We start from the raw sequence: 18393 nt of genomic DNA, 5'->3' as shown, positions 1-18393 counted from the left end.
CAACGCCTACTCCTGTTAGGTTTACTTGCTACCAATTATAAGTTTACTTAAAGTTTGTATTAAAAATAAACCAACACAAATTTGGAGAAGAGAGGAGAAAGTAATGGAAAAATCAGGCTCTTTGTAATTCTTGAGTTAGACCACTGTGATTCTGTTTGTAATCATGAAGGGTGATCTTTCAAAAAAACAGAATCTGTTTCAAAGCAATCTCTTCTTCCTCCCCTCACTTTGTTGATTTCCATGGAGAGTTAAAAATCAGATGCAGTGTTAAAACTGTCAGTTTTATTTGTTATTTGGGCAATAAAGAACATATAAAAGTGTGATGGGGTCCTGTATCTCTTAAAAGCAGTTCAGTCTCTGCTAGTGTTATTTGCTAAGTAAGCATGAGCAATGATGTTGTTTGCCAAAAGTTTTTCTTTTTTTTTTTTTTTTTCCTTCTTACAGAAAAATAGTTTCGGAATATGAGAAGACGATTGCTCAGATGATAGGTAGGTGTTCCTACTGTGAAAGATGCTCCCTGGTTGAAGTCTGTGGGCTTCATTTTGATGCTGGCTGCATCTGCTGATGCTGCAGGGAATTGTGAATGCATCTGAGGACACCAGAAAAGGAAAAGTCAGGGCCTCGTTTCACAGCCAGCAGCCCCCGGGCAGTTCAGGTAACACAGAAAGCTCAGGGCTTTCCCTTCTGCAGCAGAGCAAACTGGCCCACAGGAAACGGGTTCAAAATCATGGGTTTCTCCAGGAGAGACTTTCAGTGACCTAAAAACCCCTTAGGCATCAGCTCACAGCTGTTTAAGGGCAGATACCAAACTTAGCTCTTCACAACAACAGGGATTATCTGTGCTAAGTGCATCGATCAAACCAAACCCCAGATTAACTCTAATCCCAGTTGGGAGGTTACCAGTGCCCAATCCACCCCCCTAGTTACTTACTGACACAGGGGTCTCCTTTTAAGTCTCAATTATTACAAGTTTTGCCTCTCAGTAATTAAAAACCACCTTTGCTAACAGCATGTCCCACAGATAAAAAACTCTACGCTCAGAAGCACTTCAAGCCCAAAGGTTGCAGGGCTCATGTGGTTCCTCAGTGCAGGAGGTCTGGCCCCTGAGATGTGATTTTAAAGCCTCCTGTAAGATTTCTAAAGCTTTTTTTATTAGTCTGGCTCTAGAAAGCACCAGTGGCTTGTGCTGCCTTGTGCTTCAGCTCCAGCTGTTGCCCAGAAAGACAAATGACTGAGTGGAATTTTGGGCTCTCCAAGGCCAAAGTTGCTCAGAAGAGCACCAGTGTCTGGTGCTTTTGCTGCCGTCCTGGATTTCTTGGGAAACATCCCATCCTTCTTTCAAGTGAAGGGTAAAATAGACCTACAAATAAATTTTATGAGAATGACAACTATAATAGATAAAGTAATTAATGAAACCGATATAATCATGAATAATAAACACTAAGAATATGCCAGGCTTCGTTTTCTCTGGTGTTATGCCTCCGTTGCCTTTTGTAAGTACAACTGAGGCAATGTGCTGCTTCTGACAGTGGTGTCTGTCATTGTCATCATGCAGGTGTTCGAGTAGGAGTGACCAGAGTATGCAAAGAACTTACTTCATTTAAGTTTACAGTAAACATACCCTGGTGTGGCTTCCACCCTGACCCTGGCCAGTGCTACAGACACACAAAGGACTTGTCCTTTTTTCCCCAAGCTGTGCATACAGTTAACAACAGATAAATTCGAATTCTGTTTCTGAGATTTGGAAAAAAAAAAAATCAAACTTTGAGACTGCAGTGCAACAGTAAGATACAGAATAGGAATCCTGAGGCAGAGGCACAATCTTGGTGTGCACATTCCACCATTGCCACTTCCTCTTGATGCAAAGAAATGAAGGTTCAGTAAGTATTGAGCCATTGACTATGAGTAAATAGACCTTTAAACTTCAGATTCAGAGTATCAGAGCCCCTCAGATGCTCTATGGTGAGTTTTTAAGGGCTATGACTATAAGTAATTTAATTTGCTGTCCATTTGCAAAGGAACTGAACCAACAAGAGCAACACAGAAAACATCCTTTCTGTGTTAATTAGAGCAGTATGCAAATCATACAGCATGGTAATACGTTAAATGTGAGGCTTCTCCCTGCATTTAATGTAAATTTTTGATCTAATTGTCCCAGTTTGTCATGCCATTTCTTGCAAATTGCTGTCCCTTCTGATAAAGGAATCCGTTCATCCGAATGCCACATGTGGAGGAAAATGTGTGTTTGTTATTTGCATGTACTTCAGTGACCTGTTGTCCCAGTAATGCCTCAGTGCTAAAGCAGAACATGCATCTTAACAAAAGAAATGCCTGTGCTGTTTCTGTTTATCATTTTAACCCTTCTGAACTATTTATACAGCCCTCTTAGAAGGGCACTGCACATAAACCAATTTCACCAATCCCTTTGATGAATATTCAGTGAGGTTGATAGGTCCTGCTGAGCTTTTTGTTGGCTGGTGTGTGCATAATGAACACTGAAAATATCCCATATTAACAATATGTGGCTGCCTATGTTTGCTTCTAAAGGCACTGAACAATGTGCATTGCAAACAGTGATTGCCTTTGATTCCAAGGGCTGTGGAAGGTTTAGTATTTGCTGTCATACATATATGGAACCCAAAATTACCCAACTTTGCTGTGGTTACTTCATGGCACACTGCACAGCCAGAGCTTGCAAGCTGTCAGTGTGGAGATCTCTGTTTAGTGTCACTTTGTGTATTTTTTACTGGTACTTTATCTTTTCCTTTTTTTCCTTACACTTATCTCAACCCCTAACACATTTTAGTTTACACTGAGGAATGGGGAAAGACCAGGCTTTCCAGGCTGTGCTGCTGCTTTGTGCTTGGTGCCCATGTTTGCTGTGACAGCCACAGAGCAGAGCTTAGGTGACCTCAGTATTCCCACCCTCCACCCACCTGAGTCACAGCCAAAATCCCCACCCCAATTCCTTTCCACTGACAGGTTTCTAACGTTGGTTATGTTTTTTGGGGTTTTTTCCTGTTGGAAATGTATCCTCCTACTTTTACATTTGAATACATTATGAAATTCTCCTTGTGAAGAACAAACAGATGTTATGCTTTGTGCATTACGGGTTGTTGCATTACTTATTTGCTGCTTTCCTAACAATTCCCGATTTTTCTATTTTGCTTCCGTTTTCGTTGCTTCTTGCTATTTGCTTGCAAAAACAAAACAGGCAAGCCTGGTAAGTAAAGCTTTTCACCAACTTTCACACCAGCATTTTGCATCTTTAGTTTCTTTTGCTTTTGTTCTCTGTTTGCTGCATTCCCATTAAGTCATGTGAGTAGTAGTGAGCTGAGCCTGAAAGCGGATCTGCCGTGGTGCTGCTCTGATTCTGTCAATTTGGATAGTGTTAGTCCTGAGCATACTGCTGTTATTGTTGGTGAGCCCTGGGCAGGGTGTGTTGCAGACGTGGAAGTCATTTAATTCAAATATTTTGATCACATAACCTCATAAATATATTTAGAATTAAGGATGTGTAACCACTTATCTAAGATTTGACTGGCAGAGTGTTACCACCACATTTTATTGAAACTAAATCATAGTCTTAGAAAATAGAAAGTCTCTTCCAACCCAAACCATTCTCTGATTTAATGAAAATATCACATAAAACTCTAGTTCCCCACTAGCCAAGTGTCTACATTTTGTTGTATTTAACCACTTTGGCTTGGGAGCATCACTTGGATGGGCCTTGGAGCAACCTGGTCTAGTGGGAGGTGTCCCTGCCCATGGCAGGGTGTTGGAACTAAATGGGCTTTAAGGTACCTTCCAACCCAAACCATTCTGTGATTCTGTACCATTTGCCCCAGTTTCCTATGGGTGAATTTAAATGGTGCTGTAGGCTGAGTATTAGAGGAGCTGATCCAGCTGAGGAGAGAGGAGGGCCCATGATGTGCTGGGAGCAAGAGAAGGAGCTCAGTAGTTGTGAGGGAGTGTGACATGAATTACTAACTTCCTGATCGCCCTGGAAACAAATCAGGAAGTTGCTAAAATACCTCAGACAACAGTCTCCCAAAAAGTAAGGATATGACATTAAATCAGTTAAAGTGTTTTGGATGATCATGCAAAGGATCTCTTGTGCTGCCTGGAGTTGACAGAAGTGTTGCCAAAGGTCAGGATCCTGCCAGGGAGGGGTTTGGAATTATCTAGGCAGGGTGTAATCTCCAGCACGATGAAACAAATCTAGTGCTGGAACACAAGAAGACAGCCTTTGAGGTTTAGAAAAATAAACAAAAGACAACAAATGTTTTTTTGTTTTAATTGAGAACACATTAGTTTTGACATTACAGAGGAAATACAGGGTGTCTCTAAGAAAGCAAAATAGAAAAGAGTGTTTATTTTTAATAAAGTGTTCAATATATCCAAGTGATGTTGTATTACAGGACTCTGGGCTTCTCTGCCATGTCAAAGGTGTTTGTTCACCAGTAAAATAAAGGTGTTAAAAGCAGGTCCTGAGAACTTCTCTGGTTCTTTTGATCTTCTGTATCACACAATGCAAAATAAGCTCAGGTCAGGCTCTGCCCCAGGCACTTGCTGTGAGGGGTGAGCAGAGGAGCCCAGGAGCTGATGCACAGTGTGCCATCATCTCTGCTCTGGCCTTGGTCAGACCAGCAAAAATGTGTGTATTTTGGATGGAATATGCAAAAGGAAGAGATTAATCTCAGTTTGAGAATTGACAGTATCACCTTTGGCATTTTGGAGATGACCAGCACTATAAATAATTCAGATGAAATCCTCTATTCAAATAAAAAACCCAAACTTGTTTAGTTCTTTATGTTTCCAAATGTAAAGTCCCTATTGAAAAGTTGTATATTCTGAAATGCCCCATACTTTTTCCACAGGAGAACTTTTTACCTCATTTTAATTTCTATCATAAACCAAGGAAAATGGTAGTATAGAACTGCTGTGTTTTGTGGGTGGGTTTTCCTTTCAGTATCATTCAAAGTAGCCCTTAAAACATGGACACAAGAATGATAGTTTAGGATGTGAAGGAAACAATGCAGCAATTTAGAAGACAATGCCAAACCTTTTCTTCCAGTGTTATGTGGATATTCCAACTTATTATGAGGTCAATTCCCTTGAAAATTCCTCCTCCATATGGATTTGTATTCCTGTTACGTTCTTCCCACCGTCCCTGGCTCAAATTTAACTGTACACAGGAGGAGCTTGGCAGATGTTTTTTGCAGTTTTTTTGCACTTAGGAAGTCTGTCTGCTGTTAGGTTTCCTTTCTGCCACTTGCTCCAGTAATGCTGAAAGCTGGTAAAATGCTGCTTTTCCAAGGGAAGAATTGAATTCCACTGAACAAAGTGCCTTGTTTGTGCAGGGTTAGAAGATGCCAGGAGATGACAGACATTTATCAGCAATGGCAAATAATTTGTGGCCAGTGCTAGGAATGTGCATAAATGTCCTTTCCTTCAGCTAGTGCATCTTCAGGCAAACAGGGGAAATCCAACACCTGCCTTTTGATGGGAACAGCCGAGTTCAGAGTGAAGAAGTCTTCAGTACAGAGATACATTCACATTTTCCCCCAACATCAAAATATTTAAGTATCACTGTATTTAGCAACTGTTTTCCAAAACAGGCTTTTGTCTTTATATAAATCTGACTTTTCTGGATCCTGTAAACTTGCTAATAAACAAGTAGGGCAGAGTACAGTAGAAATTGTTGATGATAGTGAAATCAGTGGACTTACTCCTGTTACCTTTCTGAAAACCTCTCTTTTCCCTATCCCTCTCTTCTTTCAGAGGATGAACAGAGAGAGAAATCTGTCTCCCACCACACTGTTCAGCAGCTCATAGTGGAGAAGGAGCAAGCTCTGGCCGATCTGAACTCAGTGGAGAAATCCCTGGCGGATCTTTTCAGGAGATATGAGAAGATGAAAGAGGTCCTGGAGGGGTTTCGGAAGGTGAGTCACGTTAACATCTCCTTTAAAGAGCAGAGCTGAGCAGATTCTGTGTCCCAAAATGTGCTGTGCTGCTGAACAGAAGGCAGGACTTGTGTTTCCAGCTAATTCTGATGTCCTGCATGACAGAGCATAATCCTCAGGTGAAGGATTGCAGCCAGCTATCAAATGAAAAAACGTAAAGCTCTTTGCATTGTGTAATACTCTCCTTCAGGTGGCCTCTGTGGGGGTGTCAGTTTGGACTGCAACCCTTTAGACAGCTATGTGTGACTCCCACAAACAGGTGCCTGTCCTGCATTTGAAGCTCTTGGACTAAATTTGATGTCATCTTCTCTTTTAAGAACGAGGAAGTGTTGAAGAAATGCGCGCAGGAATATTTGTCACGAGTGAAGAAGGAAGAGCAGAGGTATCAGGCACTCAAAATTCACGCTGAGGAAAAACTGGACAGGTAATTGAGTCATGGATTCACAGAATGGTTTGGGTTGGAAGGGTCTTAAACCATCTTGTTCCACCCCCTGCCATGGGCAGGGACACCTTCCACTGTGCCAAGTTGCCCCAAGCGCTGTGCAGCCTGGCCTTGGACACTTCCAGGGCTGGTGCATGGATTGTACACATTTGTTTGGGAGTTCATGCTGCAGGAAGGGTTCCCATGGCTGGACCTCAAAAATCCCAAACTGATCCTGCAATATGCAAAGCACAGGCTGCTCAGTGATAGAGGGTGGAAAGAAATGCAGTAATGAGAATTTCTGCAATGTGCTGGTTTTTCTTCTAGCTCCTGACCATACAGAACCCCTTAAATTTCTATATTTAGCTAGTGTCTTTTTTTAATGTACTTCATGGGAGGATCAAGAAAGAAGCCATCACCCAGTTTCTTTTTCTAGATTTCCACATAATGACCAATTAAACATTTCTAGGAATAGAGTTCAGAACTCATAGTACAATCCCCTGAACTGGAGATCAGGTTTGGAAACTACCATAAAACAGTTCTACCTGGGTCATATTTGTGACCCCAGCAGAGATACCTGAGAGAAGCATGGAGGGAGCAACACAGACAGTAAGAAAGGACTCTGCAGCCCCTGCTGAGCAGGAGAGGGAGTTGTGAAAAGCCTTTAAGAACAAGTCTCAGAATATACCCAAGATGTGCGGAAGGCAGCCTTGCCCTCTCCCCCCATTTATTAAGGTGCTGTGTCCACCCTTGGGCACCCTCTGTCCTTTCCTGTAGAGAACCTGATGTGACCAAACCCTGTGTTTTTTGCAGAGCCAATGCTGAAATTGCACAAGTGAGAGGCAAGGCCCAGCAGGAGCAGGCAGCATACCAGGCCAGCCTTCGGAAGGAGCAGCTCAAAGTGGATGCCTTGGAGAGAACACTGGAACAAAAGGTAAATCAGAAGTCTGCTCTCCCTGGAGCCAGGCTCTGCCTGAGGATTGTCCTGCAGCTCCCTGGCCCTGGGGACAGCAGCACTTCCCAAATTTTAAGGCAAAACCCCTGTGTGCACCAGCTGGACCCAAGTTTGATTCGAGCTCAAGTGTTTGGGGCTGGCTCAGCCTTGGCCAGAGCTCAGGGTGCACCTCTGCAGTCCAGGCCTTGGTTTGCTTCAGCTCACAGACTTTGCTTTAGTTTTTATCTCAGGTTCTGTTTCCCTTTTTAGTGCTAGCTGTAATTCCAGTGCTAATTCCAAAGTGTCTGTAGGAAATACCTATTTATATCTCTGTGTTCTCTAGCTCAGCCAAGGGAGCTTGCTTTGGCATAGAACAGCTCGTCCTTGCAGCTCTGCAAGGCAGGGTGAAAATAATGAAAAAAATAGAAAAGTGCAGCCTAGAAACAAAATTCCACTATGTATTATTGTGGTGTGCTGGGAATGACTGCTGTGAAGCTGTCTGCTTTGGTGCTAAATTTGATTTATTAAAACTGGTGGAGCTGTATTTGGAACAAAGGAAGCATTTGTTTGAATGCATGTAGCTGTACTATGAATGTGAACACTTAGTTGTACTATATCTGCACATGTATCTATATGTATAGATCTCCTGTTCTCAGTTAATTTTCCCACACCTCTCCCACTAGCTAGATAATATATAAATTTTTAAAAAACCCTCATCTTAATGCAGCAATCCTTTTCATAATACTTCATGTTTTATTTTCCAGAATAAAGAGATAGAAGAATTAACAAAGATTTGTGACGAACTGATTGCCAAAATGGGGAAAAGCTAACTTTTAACCAAATTTCTGGACTTCAATATTGAGTGCAATATGACCATTGGCACACTGATGTCCATACATTTATGTGGACAGGTTATATTTTCACTTTTTCGTATGCACTACTGTATTTTCTTTCTAAATAAAGTTGATTTAATTGTATGCAGTACTAAGATGACTATCAGAATTTCTTGCTATTGTTTGCATTTTCATAGTATAATTCATAGCAAGTTGATCTCAAAGTTCCTGTATCAGGGAGATTGTCAAGTTCTCTAAGAAATTACGAATTGCTGATCCTAGCCTTCCCTTTGTACATGAGTTCCCATGTTGGATGTCTTTTGGATTTAATATAAACATGTATTACTTGCATGGGGACTCTTGCCTTAAGGAATGTAAACTTTATCTGCATTTGCTGATTTGTAAAATAAAATTAAAAAAAAAAAGAAAAAAAAAGGGAAAATGCATGTCACAAATGAAATTCTCTATTGTAAATAAATTTTTTTCGTTGGAAGTTGAAGATAAGTATGGCTCTGGTTTGTGTCCTTCACTTGCTTATTTCAGCACCAGATGCTCTTGGGAATTAATTCCTCCACAGAAAGCACTTCATGGGTCGCTGCTTGGAACACTTTGTGGGTCACAAGAGTCTGCTGCTTATGTGCACATATCTAGGTCTATATCTTACTGTCTCTCTAAATATATATATATATATATGTGTTGGATTTGGACCACTCAAGTCTCAAGCATAGGCTTAATCCTCCAAAATATTTAATGCTCTGACCCTGATCCAGCAAATCCCATGGGCAAATGTAATGAGGCTGTTGGAGGAGTCGGAGGCTGTGGCATGTGGTGACAGGATGGTTTTTAAGCATGTCTGGCACTGAAAGGTGAATACATTTCCTGCTCCTCCTGGAAGAATTTGCCGGCAGGGCTGGTGGAGATGAGGTTGGTGTGATCAGAGGTGCAGCCAGAATAAGCTCGATAAGTAGCACTCTCAAACACCTCTTTATCCTGTAAGTTATCCTCTGCACAGGATTAGGGATGTAGGAGAAGCATTAAGGCTCTAATAGCAAACAAACTGCTTTCTTTGGCTAATGGTGCATCTCTTGGATCTCCATGATGTGGACAGTCTTCAGCCTGGTTCTTGTCAGCTCCCTTTTTGTCCTCAAAAGTAAGTCAACTCGTTTTTTTCTTTCCTTTTTTACTTCATTTGCATTTCCTGCCTCAGGCATGGCTGAGCCTCTTTGCTGTTTGGGCTCCTCTCCTGGGCTGGGCTGGTTTCAGGTCTCATTTTGTGTGTGTGGTTGGCAGCACAGAACTGCACCTCTGTAAAGATCAATATGTGTGCTAGCAGGTTCAGATGTCCCCACTGATAGCAAGGGTGGGATTTCTGCTCTGCAAACTTCAAGTGTGGTATTTTAAATACCTTTCAAATTCATGTTTGCCTTTGAAAATACCATGTAGTTTGAGACAAGGAAAAGAAAGAGCATTGAGGTCTGGTTGTAATGTTTAAACAAGAGCAAAACTCAAGATAACACTCTTCTGCTTTCCAGCTGAATTGATACTTTAGGAGAAAAGGAAAATTGGATCACTGTAAGTTTTTATGTATATACAATGTGCTTTTTCATGGTACTGTGGACCAAAGATCATGATGGAGAGGGGGGAAAGACAACTTGTGGGTTCTGCTCTGAAAATGTTACAAGAAGAATATGGATGCGGTTACAGAACATCAAATGTTTCTTGTATTATTTTATTTCTTGTATTAAATGTTTCTTGTATTATATTCTTACAAGAAGATAGGGATGCTGTTACAAAACATGAAATATTCCTTGTATTATTTTAAGTGCAGACAATAACAACTAAATAATCTGTGGTTGATTTTTTTTTTTTTTTGGATCAGTATCTGAACCATTTCTAAAAAAGAACCATTGATAAGATTTGCAGACCCTTTGGATTTTCCAAAACTTCCTTCCAATTTTTTTTTTACGTGTGCTTGAAACCATACTAGAAAGATTGATACTTTGAAATATTTCTTGCAAACTCTTTAAGTGGTCTCTTCTCCCTTCACCCAGGTGAAGCACTGCAGTGTTACACCTGTGTAGGTTCTAGTGATGATGACTGCAACAGACAAGGAAGTCAGCAGTGTCCAGGCCATGCAGATGCGTGTGCAGTCATTAGAGGACAAGCAAGTAAGTGTCACAGATGTGTCAGACTTGTTGCATTTGCCACAAAAATAAATAATCAGTGTTGGGAGGAGAAGAGTGCATAGTAAGCTAAGGAGAAAACCAAAAGTAAATGTCTCTGCTCAAAATAAACCCCATTAATAAGTCTCAATCCCAGTTTTGTTGACACAAAATCCTGCTGGGAATGGCTTGTCGGTGTGCCACGATGAGCTGCACCCACTCTGTGTGAAAGCTGGAAAGAAGCTTTTTAAGCATTGCCCACTTTTTACTTAAGTGACTTACCTGGAAATTAAGATGGAAAAGAAGCTAATGTGCCCGTTTACTTGGGTGCAGCCAAAGACATTTGAGGTGCACCAGTTACCTCTAAGATAAATCAGAGTTATTTAAGTGGGAGTTTGTGGTGTGCTGCTGCTTGTTGTGGTCGTATTCATTTATCTGTGAGGAGCAGCCAAACCCCAGGTTGTTGCTCAGTGCTGGGTGGTCAGGCTGGTGCTGAGGGGGTGCAGGTGGCTGTTTGCAGCCCCTCTGGGCTCACTGTGGCTCTGTTCCAGGTGGCATCATGAAGTCCTGCTCGTTCAGGTCCTTCTGCGAGCGGGCCAGGAGGGACGGAGCGAGGGCGCCCGGGGTGAGCGTGCACTGCTGCTACTCCAACAACTGCAACGCCAAGAGCCTGGCTCCCAGGGTCACCAGCTCCAGCAGCTGCTTCTCCCTCCTCATCCTCACACTGCTCTGCCACCCCTTGTTGAAGCTGACATGAGGGGGAAAAAAAAAGGGGAAAAAGAAAGGAGAAAAAAAAAAAAAAGTATCCTGAAGCAACAACTCTGCCTTCTTAGCAAGGGATGATAATATTTCCTAATCATGCTCTGTGTACCATGTATCTCACTAGGCAAAAAAGCTGTAGGAAGACCTGACAGATGTTTAGATAAGAATTGTTTCATCTGCTAAATAGGTCTTGATCTCTGTGGAAGAAACGCTGCCCTGTTTATCCTGAGGGGTTGATTGTGCGAATATGTAACATTTTCCTGCAATTTAGATAAGGAGACGTCTTTGCTGAAGGTAGCCTGGTACTAAGGCAATGGGCAAATGTCTGCCAAATGCTGTTTACTGTTGGCAGACATTCAAAAGCAAGCTAAAATTTTCAAGCACAAAGTGACTGAAAATTCTAGCAAGCAAGTTAATCTTTCAGAGAGCTTAGGCGTACTGGACAAAGCCAGGAAACTTGAAATGCGGATAATTTAGTATTAATACAAACTGGTAAGAGAAGGTCATTAAGACAATAATGCATGGAGGTCTATTTTATTGTATATGATACATTCCTGGCAGGGGGGCTATAACTGGATGGTCTTTAAGGTCCCTTCTAACCCAAACCATTCAATGGTTCTATGCTTTTGCATTTATGTATTTCCTTGGAAAAAAACACCTTCTAGTCTTCTCTTTCCTGATCTTTTGAGAATCTTACCACAGCATCAGAAGAAGAAGAAAAAAGAATCTGGGTTTGGAAGCTGGTTTTGAACCAGTACTCCATCCAAAGATTGGCTCAATCTATCTCTCCTGCTGGTTTTAAAAACAATTAATTAATCCCTGTCCTGTAGGCAAATTAAAACTTGATTTAAGAATTCTTCTTGAGGTTTTAGTTATCTAGATAATTCTCCACTGTCCTAAACTGCAATTGTTGAGGCTAAGAGTGTGTTTATCTATGCATGTCTCCTCCTTCAGTGATGTGATTGAGTTGAGGTGGTTTATGTATCCTTTCCATTTGGCAAAGTAAATGAAATTCCTTGATGGTCTTGAGAGGCATTAGAGACTAAATCAATATTTTTAATAAACTCATTCATGGAAGTTTTACCAAATAAATGATCCAGAAGGGGTCACATAGTAGAAGGCATTGTGCATCACTACCTCCTTTGATCCAAAACTCAGAGCACCAGGCAGGGAAATGAGTGATATTTGTAGATTTTAATGTCCAGCTGTGATGATCTGGTCCAATCCGTGGCACACATCATGCACAGGATTGGCCTAAAGTCCACCTGGTAACTGAAGTTCAGGTGGTCTTTCCAGTTCTAGTTTTACTAGGTCTACTTCCCTTTCCAGTTCTAGTTTTAGTTGCCTAGTAGGAAAAAGATTAAGCCATGAAATTTATGGAACTCAGAAAATACATGTGGCAAAGTAGTTTTCCCCCTAGCTTTGTGTTGTGACTTTTTTTCAGTATAATTCTTTGAAAAATCAGTTCCAGGCAGTGTGTAGTAGAAGTCTTCACATTGAGCAAAATTTTATTAAGGTTGCAAACTCCAGAGAGCGCTGCTTCAAGGTCACTCAGTGAACCCTCCCCATAGAGTGTAACCCTTTGCCTGCCTTGTAGCTTTGCCTGTCACAGGGGCCAAGCTGTCTCCTTGTTTTCTGTGCTCTTTGCCCACTGTGGATCCTTCCATCATCTCATGCAGGTTGTGGCTTCAGACTGGCTGGGTTCTCCTGGGGTTTTGTTCAGAGGGGCTCAGACAAGGCAGTTTGGTCTATTTTTAGTCTCTAGGCACCAGTCTGATAAAGCTGTTGAATATAAAGATTGCAGCAACGGAGCAGATTTTGGCTGAGAATGTTAATTTGGACTCGCAGTGTCTCATCTGTATAAAAATCACTTAAATTGGAGTATCTTTCATTTCATTCTCAGCTTGAAGCAGTTCCTTCAATCTCTTCTGCTGCAGGAAGCAGGTATTGATTATATTTTTAGCTTCATATGGTTCTGTAATGATAAATCTGTATTGAATGTAATCTCTGTATATGCTCAGTGCATTTCCTTAATGAGAAAATAAATTACATGCAATGGCTGACATTGTCTCGTGGTAAACACAACTGCTTCTTTTAATTGGGATTTCCAGCTGCATCTGGCGCTCTTGTTTTCCTGCAGGAATCCTGTTGGCTTTTGTTGTTGTTGGTTTTTTGTTTGTGTTTTAATGTGGGATATTTTTCTTAAATCTGTTGGATAAAATAGTGGATGTTGGTAGTGTTCTTGCTGCTATATTTCCTTGGTAAAATAAGAAGGTAAATCTCTATCCTCTTGACAAACACCATCTGTCGTTCCTGATGGCAGCCAGGACTGGGATCTTCAGGCAGCTCCCACTGCCTCCATCCCATCCTGCCTCCCAGCTCATCACGGGCCCTGCTTTGCTTTTTACAGCAAAAAAAAAAGACATTTTTCCTGCTCAGTTCTGACCCTGAAGTGAGCCTGTGGATATCTAGGAAGGATGAACCACTTTTGTGGATTGGTGTTTTCAGAGCGGTTTCGTGACAGTTCTTGGCATAAGCATTAACAGGAAGACAAGGACAGAGGGAAAAGAAACACAAACTAAATAGAAGGAATATTTTTTTAAACTCTATTAAAAATGCAGAAAATATTTTAAAGTTTTTATTGCCATGACTGTGCAGAGCTATTTATTCCCAGTCACAGGTGCAGTGGAAAGTTGGTTGTTTTGAGGTTAATTCCTGCTGCAGCCACAGGCTTCTCCTCCCTCCCTCAAAGTCAACAGCAGAGGCTGATGTTGAAATACTTTCTGCTGCCATTAAAAATGACAGGACTTGTTTTTCATCTTTTCTATCAGCTGGATTTATTAGTGGCTCAGTTGAGTAAGTGCTGGGTTTGAGTGTAACTCTGCCCTCTTACCTTCAAGGAACGATCTCCAAAGAGATTCACGATCTCTAAGTGAGAGAAACTCTCAGCCATTATTCCTTTCTCTCCTCTTGGTTTTGGCTGTACAAACAGTGTTCCCTTATTTTTCTGGTCTTCTCAAGGGCATCAAGAGGCTCTGGGACTTCTCAGGAGAACACAGCTGAGGAGGGCCTTGAGCTCTCTGTAAGAGTGAGAATGTACCACTTAATTTATGTCAGTGTTCATCCATACCTGGCTTTTCCACAGTGATTGCAAGGCTCTAAGTTGTCCCTTGTTTTCAGTGAGGAATAAGCAATTCTTTTGGCCTTTAAAATCTAGATCAGACAAGTTCAGCTCAATACTGGTTGTGCAATTGAATGAAAGTTTCAAGTGCATCTTGCTGTCACAAACCACAGTTTATTTTTAACCTTTTTTCCTCATGTGAAATTTTAGTCATGCATTTCTGTCCAGTAGGGATTAAACAAAAAACATGCTTGCAGCCTGTGTTACCATGACTTTGTGTGCAAAGAAAGCCCAGCTGTGACAGATTTCATTGTGAGCATCACTCCAAAGGGTCTTGACCTCTCTAGACCTACAGATGTTTAGGACACAGCATGGAGCTGTTGGCTGTGGTTGGTAACGTGTCCTTGGGGAGGAGTTTTGTGCTTCTGAAATCAGAATTCCTGACTGCAATTCCTGGAGCCCAAGGTTATCACCCTGCAGGCACATACACTCCTTCTTATCACCCCCAGCCAGCAGTGCACGGGGTATATTTAATTGGTAAATTTGTGACATGCTCAGCTATGGCATATTTACTCAGCAGAGTGGGGAAAAATGATAACAATGTTAATCCTGTAAAGAGTGTAGCAAGAAATTCCCAGCCTTGGTGGCGTAGGTACAGGTGCTCTTTCTTAGCATCTGAGAAAAAAAAAACCCACAAGTGAAAAGCCAGTGTGGGATTGAGTTTGGAAAGAAGCACAGAAGCAGCTCGTGGTGCTTGGCAGGGTGGCTCCATGGAAAGTAGGTCTTGTCAAAAGCATCTCATTTGAGGTTATGGGTTTTTGCTGATAAAGGCAAACACATGGATCTCGCAACACATTTCAGATAAAATCACAGTTGTGATACACAGACTGAGAGTTCAAGAGCCAGGAGAGTGAAAGACTGCAAAAACAAGTTCTCAGTGGAAAATCTTTCCAAGTGGTGTCTTGACAGAGGCGAGCTCCCATCATCTCTGCGACAACCTCGGGACGGTGCCATGAGAAGTGTCACCGAAAGAAGGGGCTGTCAAAGCTCTGACATGTCTGCATGGAGATATTCCTGTTGCCATAGGGACGGGTTTCCAAGGGAGACAGGTGATGCACTTTTCTGGAACAAGTCTAAAGCAGAGGGATGAGAGTGGGAGGATGGGGCTGGCATTTTACTGTAGAATCACAGGATGGTTTGGGCTGGAAGGGACCTTAAAGCTCATCCAGTGCCAATCCTGCCATGGCAGGGACACCTTCCACTGTCCCAGGCTGCTCCAAGCCCCATCCAACCTGGCCTTGGGCACTGCCAGGGGCAGCCACAGCAGCTCTGGGCACCCTGTGCCAGCCCTGCCCACCCTCACAGGGAACAATTCCTTCCCAATATCCCATCTAACCCTGCCCTCTTTTTTAGCCACCCAACCCTCCTTTCTTCCACACTTAGCACTAGTAATCCCTTAAGGAGTGCACTTTTCCTAAAATTCCTTACATCTTTTGTAGCAGCCTGAATTAGCTGCACAGGCAATATTTCTCTTTAAACGACCCTTTTAGCTGTAAGCCCAAAACACTTGCAAGTATGAGATAATGTTTGACAGGGGAAGAGGAATTTCTCTCTTGAAGCTCTTTCCTTTCTCTGAGGACTTCCTGCCTTTCATCCTCACCAAAATGGTTTTAATTCTTTCCTTCAAATGCTCAAGGGGGGAAGGTTTTTGAACACTGGCAGAGACTCAACCAAAAAAATCAGCCTGGTGTCCAAACCACTGATTGCTGCTGCCTTCATTGGAGACATTCAATGTCGTGTTTTAAGCAGTGTCAAGTCATCCTCAGTTTCAGATTTTCAGTGAAAAAAAGAATCAGTGTCTGTAAATCTGGAGCTCAGAGGGACTGGCTGGTATCTCTTCAGCCAGGTCAGAGCCTGATCTTCCCTAAAGAAACTTCTGATTTGTGGGTTTGCTCCTGTGCTCTCCCAACCTTAAGAGAGCTTTTGCAACATATTCTTGAGATCCTGAGGATGTTCATCTCCTTTTAGCAACTTTTTTTAAAGCCCTTTTACAATTTTTGGAGGGCTTTCCAATGAAAGTAAAATGTCCACAAGCGTGTAGTTACTAAATTCAAGTTCTCATCCTTGTGTGTCACTGGAATGACATTTCTAACAGGAGTAATTCAGTAATCTCTGAATTTCCTCTTCACACTCTGGTGATTACCAGCCTTAATCAGCAGGGGAAGTTTTGCTCCAATTTTACTTTATGCTGAGCATTTGAAGACTCATTCAGCCCTTAAGGGTTAAGTTCCACTTTTTGGAGCTTTTTGGACATCTCTCTTGCACTGTACCATTAACAGTGCTCGTGAGTACTTGGCAGTCTCCGTCACTTGTTTCCACATTCTCCCAGCCAACTATGACTCCTCATATTGGATAAACACGTCTGGTTTTGTGAAATATTCTGATTTAGTGATTGAGACTCTGCGAAGAGCAAATCAGTGACTGAGATGAAGGAAATCCGTGAGTGGGGCAGTGAACTGGGCCAGGAAAAAATGTTTTCTGGGGAAATCATCCAAGCAGGATGTGCTGGGGGGCACTGGCAGAGGTTTATCAGCATTCCTGTAATCAGGAGTAGGAGGAGGAGAGACCCACCAGGCTCCTTTGCATTGGTTTATGCAGCAGAGGAAAAGGAGAGGTTTGTCCCTGGGTTGGTTTGGTTCACTCACCCCAAGGCTTAGGACAAGAAGAGTTTCTCCTAAAGCATCTTCCCGACAGCTTCCAACCTGTTTTTTTCTAGATTTAGGGGATTTTTCCTCTGAATGCCAGCATATGTATGTCTGGTGCTTTTGAAATGAGGAGGGGTTTGCAGAGTTTCATCAGTTGCTGGTAATTTCTGCTGTGATAAATGAGGGACTGTGCAGGCCAGGGAGTTTTTCAGAGCTGGCCTCGATGGGACTCTTCTGAGGATGAGACAAGCAGGGGGGAAACAAACCCTTTGATTTGACACCTCCTGTTAACATCAGAGAGAAGCAATCCCTGGAAAATCCATCTCCTCAAAAGTCAGGATCCCTTGTGGAAACTGAAAACAATACTCAGCTCATGACTGATCAGGAGTCGAGTGATCTCATCTGACCTTTGCTTTAATAGGACTTATCCAAAGCTTTTTATGCTTATCCAGCCCCTGGCTCCAGCCTGCACTGTGAACCCAGGCTATTCGGGGCAAATCCTGGTGACCTCTCCTTCAGCTGGCTCTCCTCAGGAGGATGAGGAGGGGATTACTGCCCCTGGATGTGTCCTGAGCCAGGAAATAAAACATTGCTGCCCATCTTGGAGCTGATTTCTAAGCCATGGTGTGCTCGAGGATCTGTCTGTGCCCAGTCTCAGAGACCAGTTCTGCAGGAGACAGATGGCCTGTGGGCTGCACGGGGCCCAAGAAATACAGTCAGTCACAGGCTTAAAATAGTGCTCTTTTAATTATTATTTTTTCTTCTCTTAACCACTTTTGCTCTAGATTTGCCCAGCATCTACAGAAGCATTTTCATTTCTGTTATTTCCATACCTGGGAGACTGAGGTCAAGGTGGCCACGAGCCCCAGTCAGGCAGAGGAGATGGGATTGGAGCCAGTGGCTGGAAATGGGACAATGTTTGATGCTGTTGGTGGCACTGGAAGATTGCCCTGGCTGCAGTGAGGTGCCTGCAGACAGACACTGACCATCAGGTGTCCCAGCCTGTCCCAGCTCCAGGTCCCCTCCCAGAGCTGCCTGTCTGCATGTCAGCTTTGTCCTGCTTCCCTGCTGCTTGTGGCTGGGAGTTTGGATGCATTTTAAATCAGATTAGACTCCCCTAGTTCTGCATGAAAAGCCTGAAGAGGCTGCAGCGCCAAATCAGGGGCTCATTTAAGGAGTTTTCGTTGAGCATTGATGCTCTTGTTCTTTATTGTTTCTACAGAAAAATCAAAGAAAATTGTTTCTTTGCTGCATAATTTCACCTTCCACTGTCCCAGGTTGCTCCAAGCCCCAATGTCCAACCTGTCCTTGGACAATTCCAGGGATCCAGGGGCAGCCACAGCTGCTCTGGGCACCCTGTGCCAGCCCTGCCCATCCTCCCAGGGAAGAATTTCTCCCTAATATCCCATCCATCCCTGGCCTCTGGCAGTGGAAGCCATTCCCTGTGTCCTGTCCCTCCAGCCCTTGTCCCCAGTCCCTCTGCAGCTCT

General features: G+C 42.7%; 2 protein-coding genes across 2 annotated transcripts in view; both read left to right on the top strand.

Annotated features, from left to right (window-relative positions):
* Positions 1-8589, top strand: part of TACC2 (transforming acidic coiled-coil containing protein 2) — a 95148-nt gene extending 86559 nt beyond the window's left edge. The window contains 5 exon segments of the mRNA XM_066323467.1: positions 445-488; positions 5785-5945; positions 6284-6390; positions 7201-7321; positions 8086-8589. Coding sequence (XP_066179564.1) covers positions 445-488; positions 5785-5945; positions 6284-6390; positions 7201-7321; positions 8086-8151 — 499 coding nt within the window. The 3' untranslated portion in view covers positions 8152-8589.
* Positions 8590-8677: 88 nt separating this feature from the next.
* On the top strand, positions 8678-13103 carry LOC136363974 (ly6/PLAUR domain-containing protein 5-like). Its single transcript, XM_066323468.1, has 3 exons — positions 8678-9304; positions 10206-10322; positions 10868-13103. The coding sequence occupies exons 1-3, from the start codon at positions 9250-9252 to the stop codon at positions 11071-11073; spliced, it is 378 nt and encodes a 125-aa protein (XP_066179565.1). The 5' UTR covers positions 8678-9249; the 3' UTR covers positions 11074-13103.
* Positions 13104-18393: the final 5290 nt, after the last annotated feature.

Source organism: Sylvia atricapilla, chromosome 8 (genome assembly GCF_009819655.1).
Source record: "Sylvia atricapilla isolate bSylAtr1 chromosome 8, bSylAtr1.pri, whole genome shotgun sequence".
Taxonomy (NCBI): domain Eukaryota; kingdom Metazoa; phylum Chordata; class Aves; order Passeriformes; family Sylviidae; genus Sylvia; species Sylvia atricapilla.
This window is presented reverse-complemented; position numbering and strand designations above follow the sequence as displayed.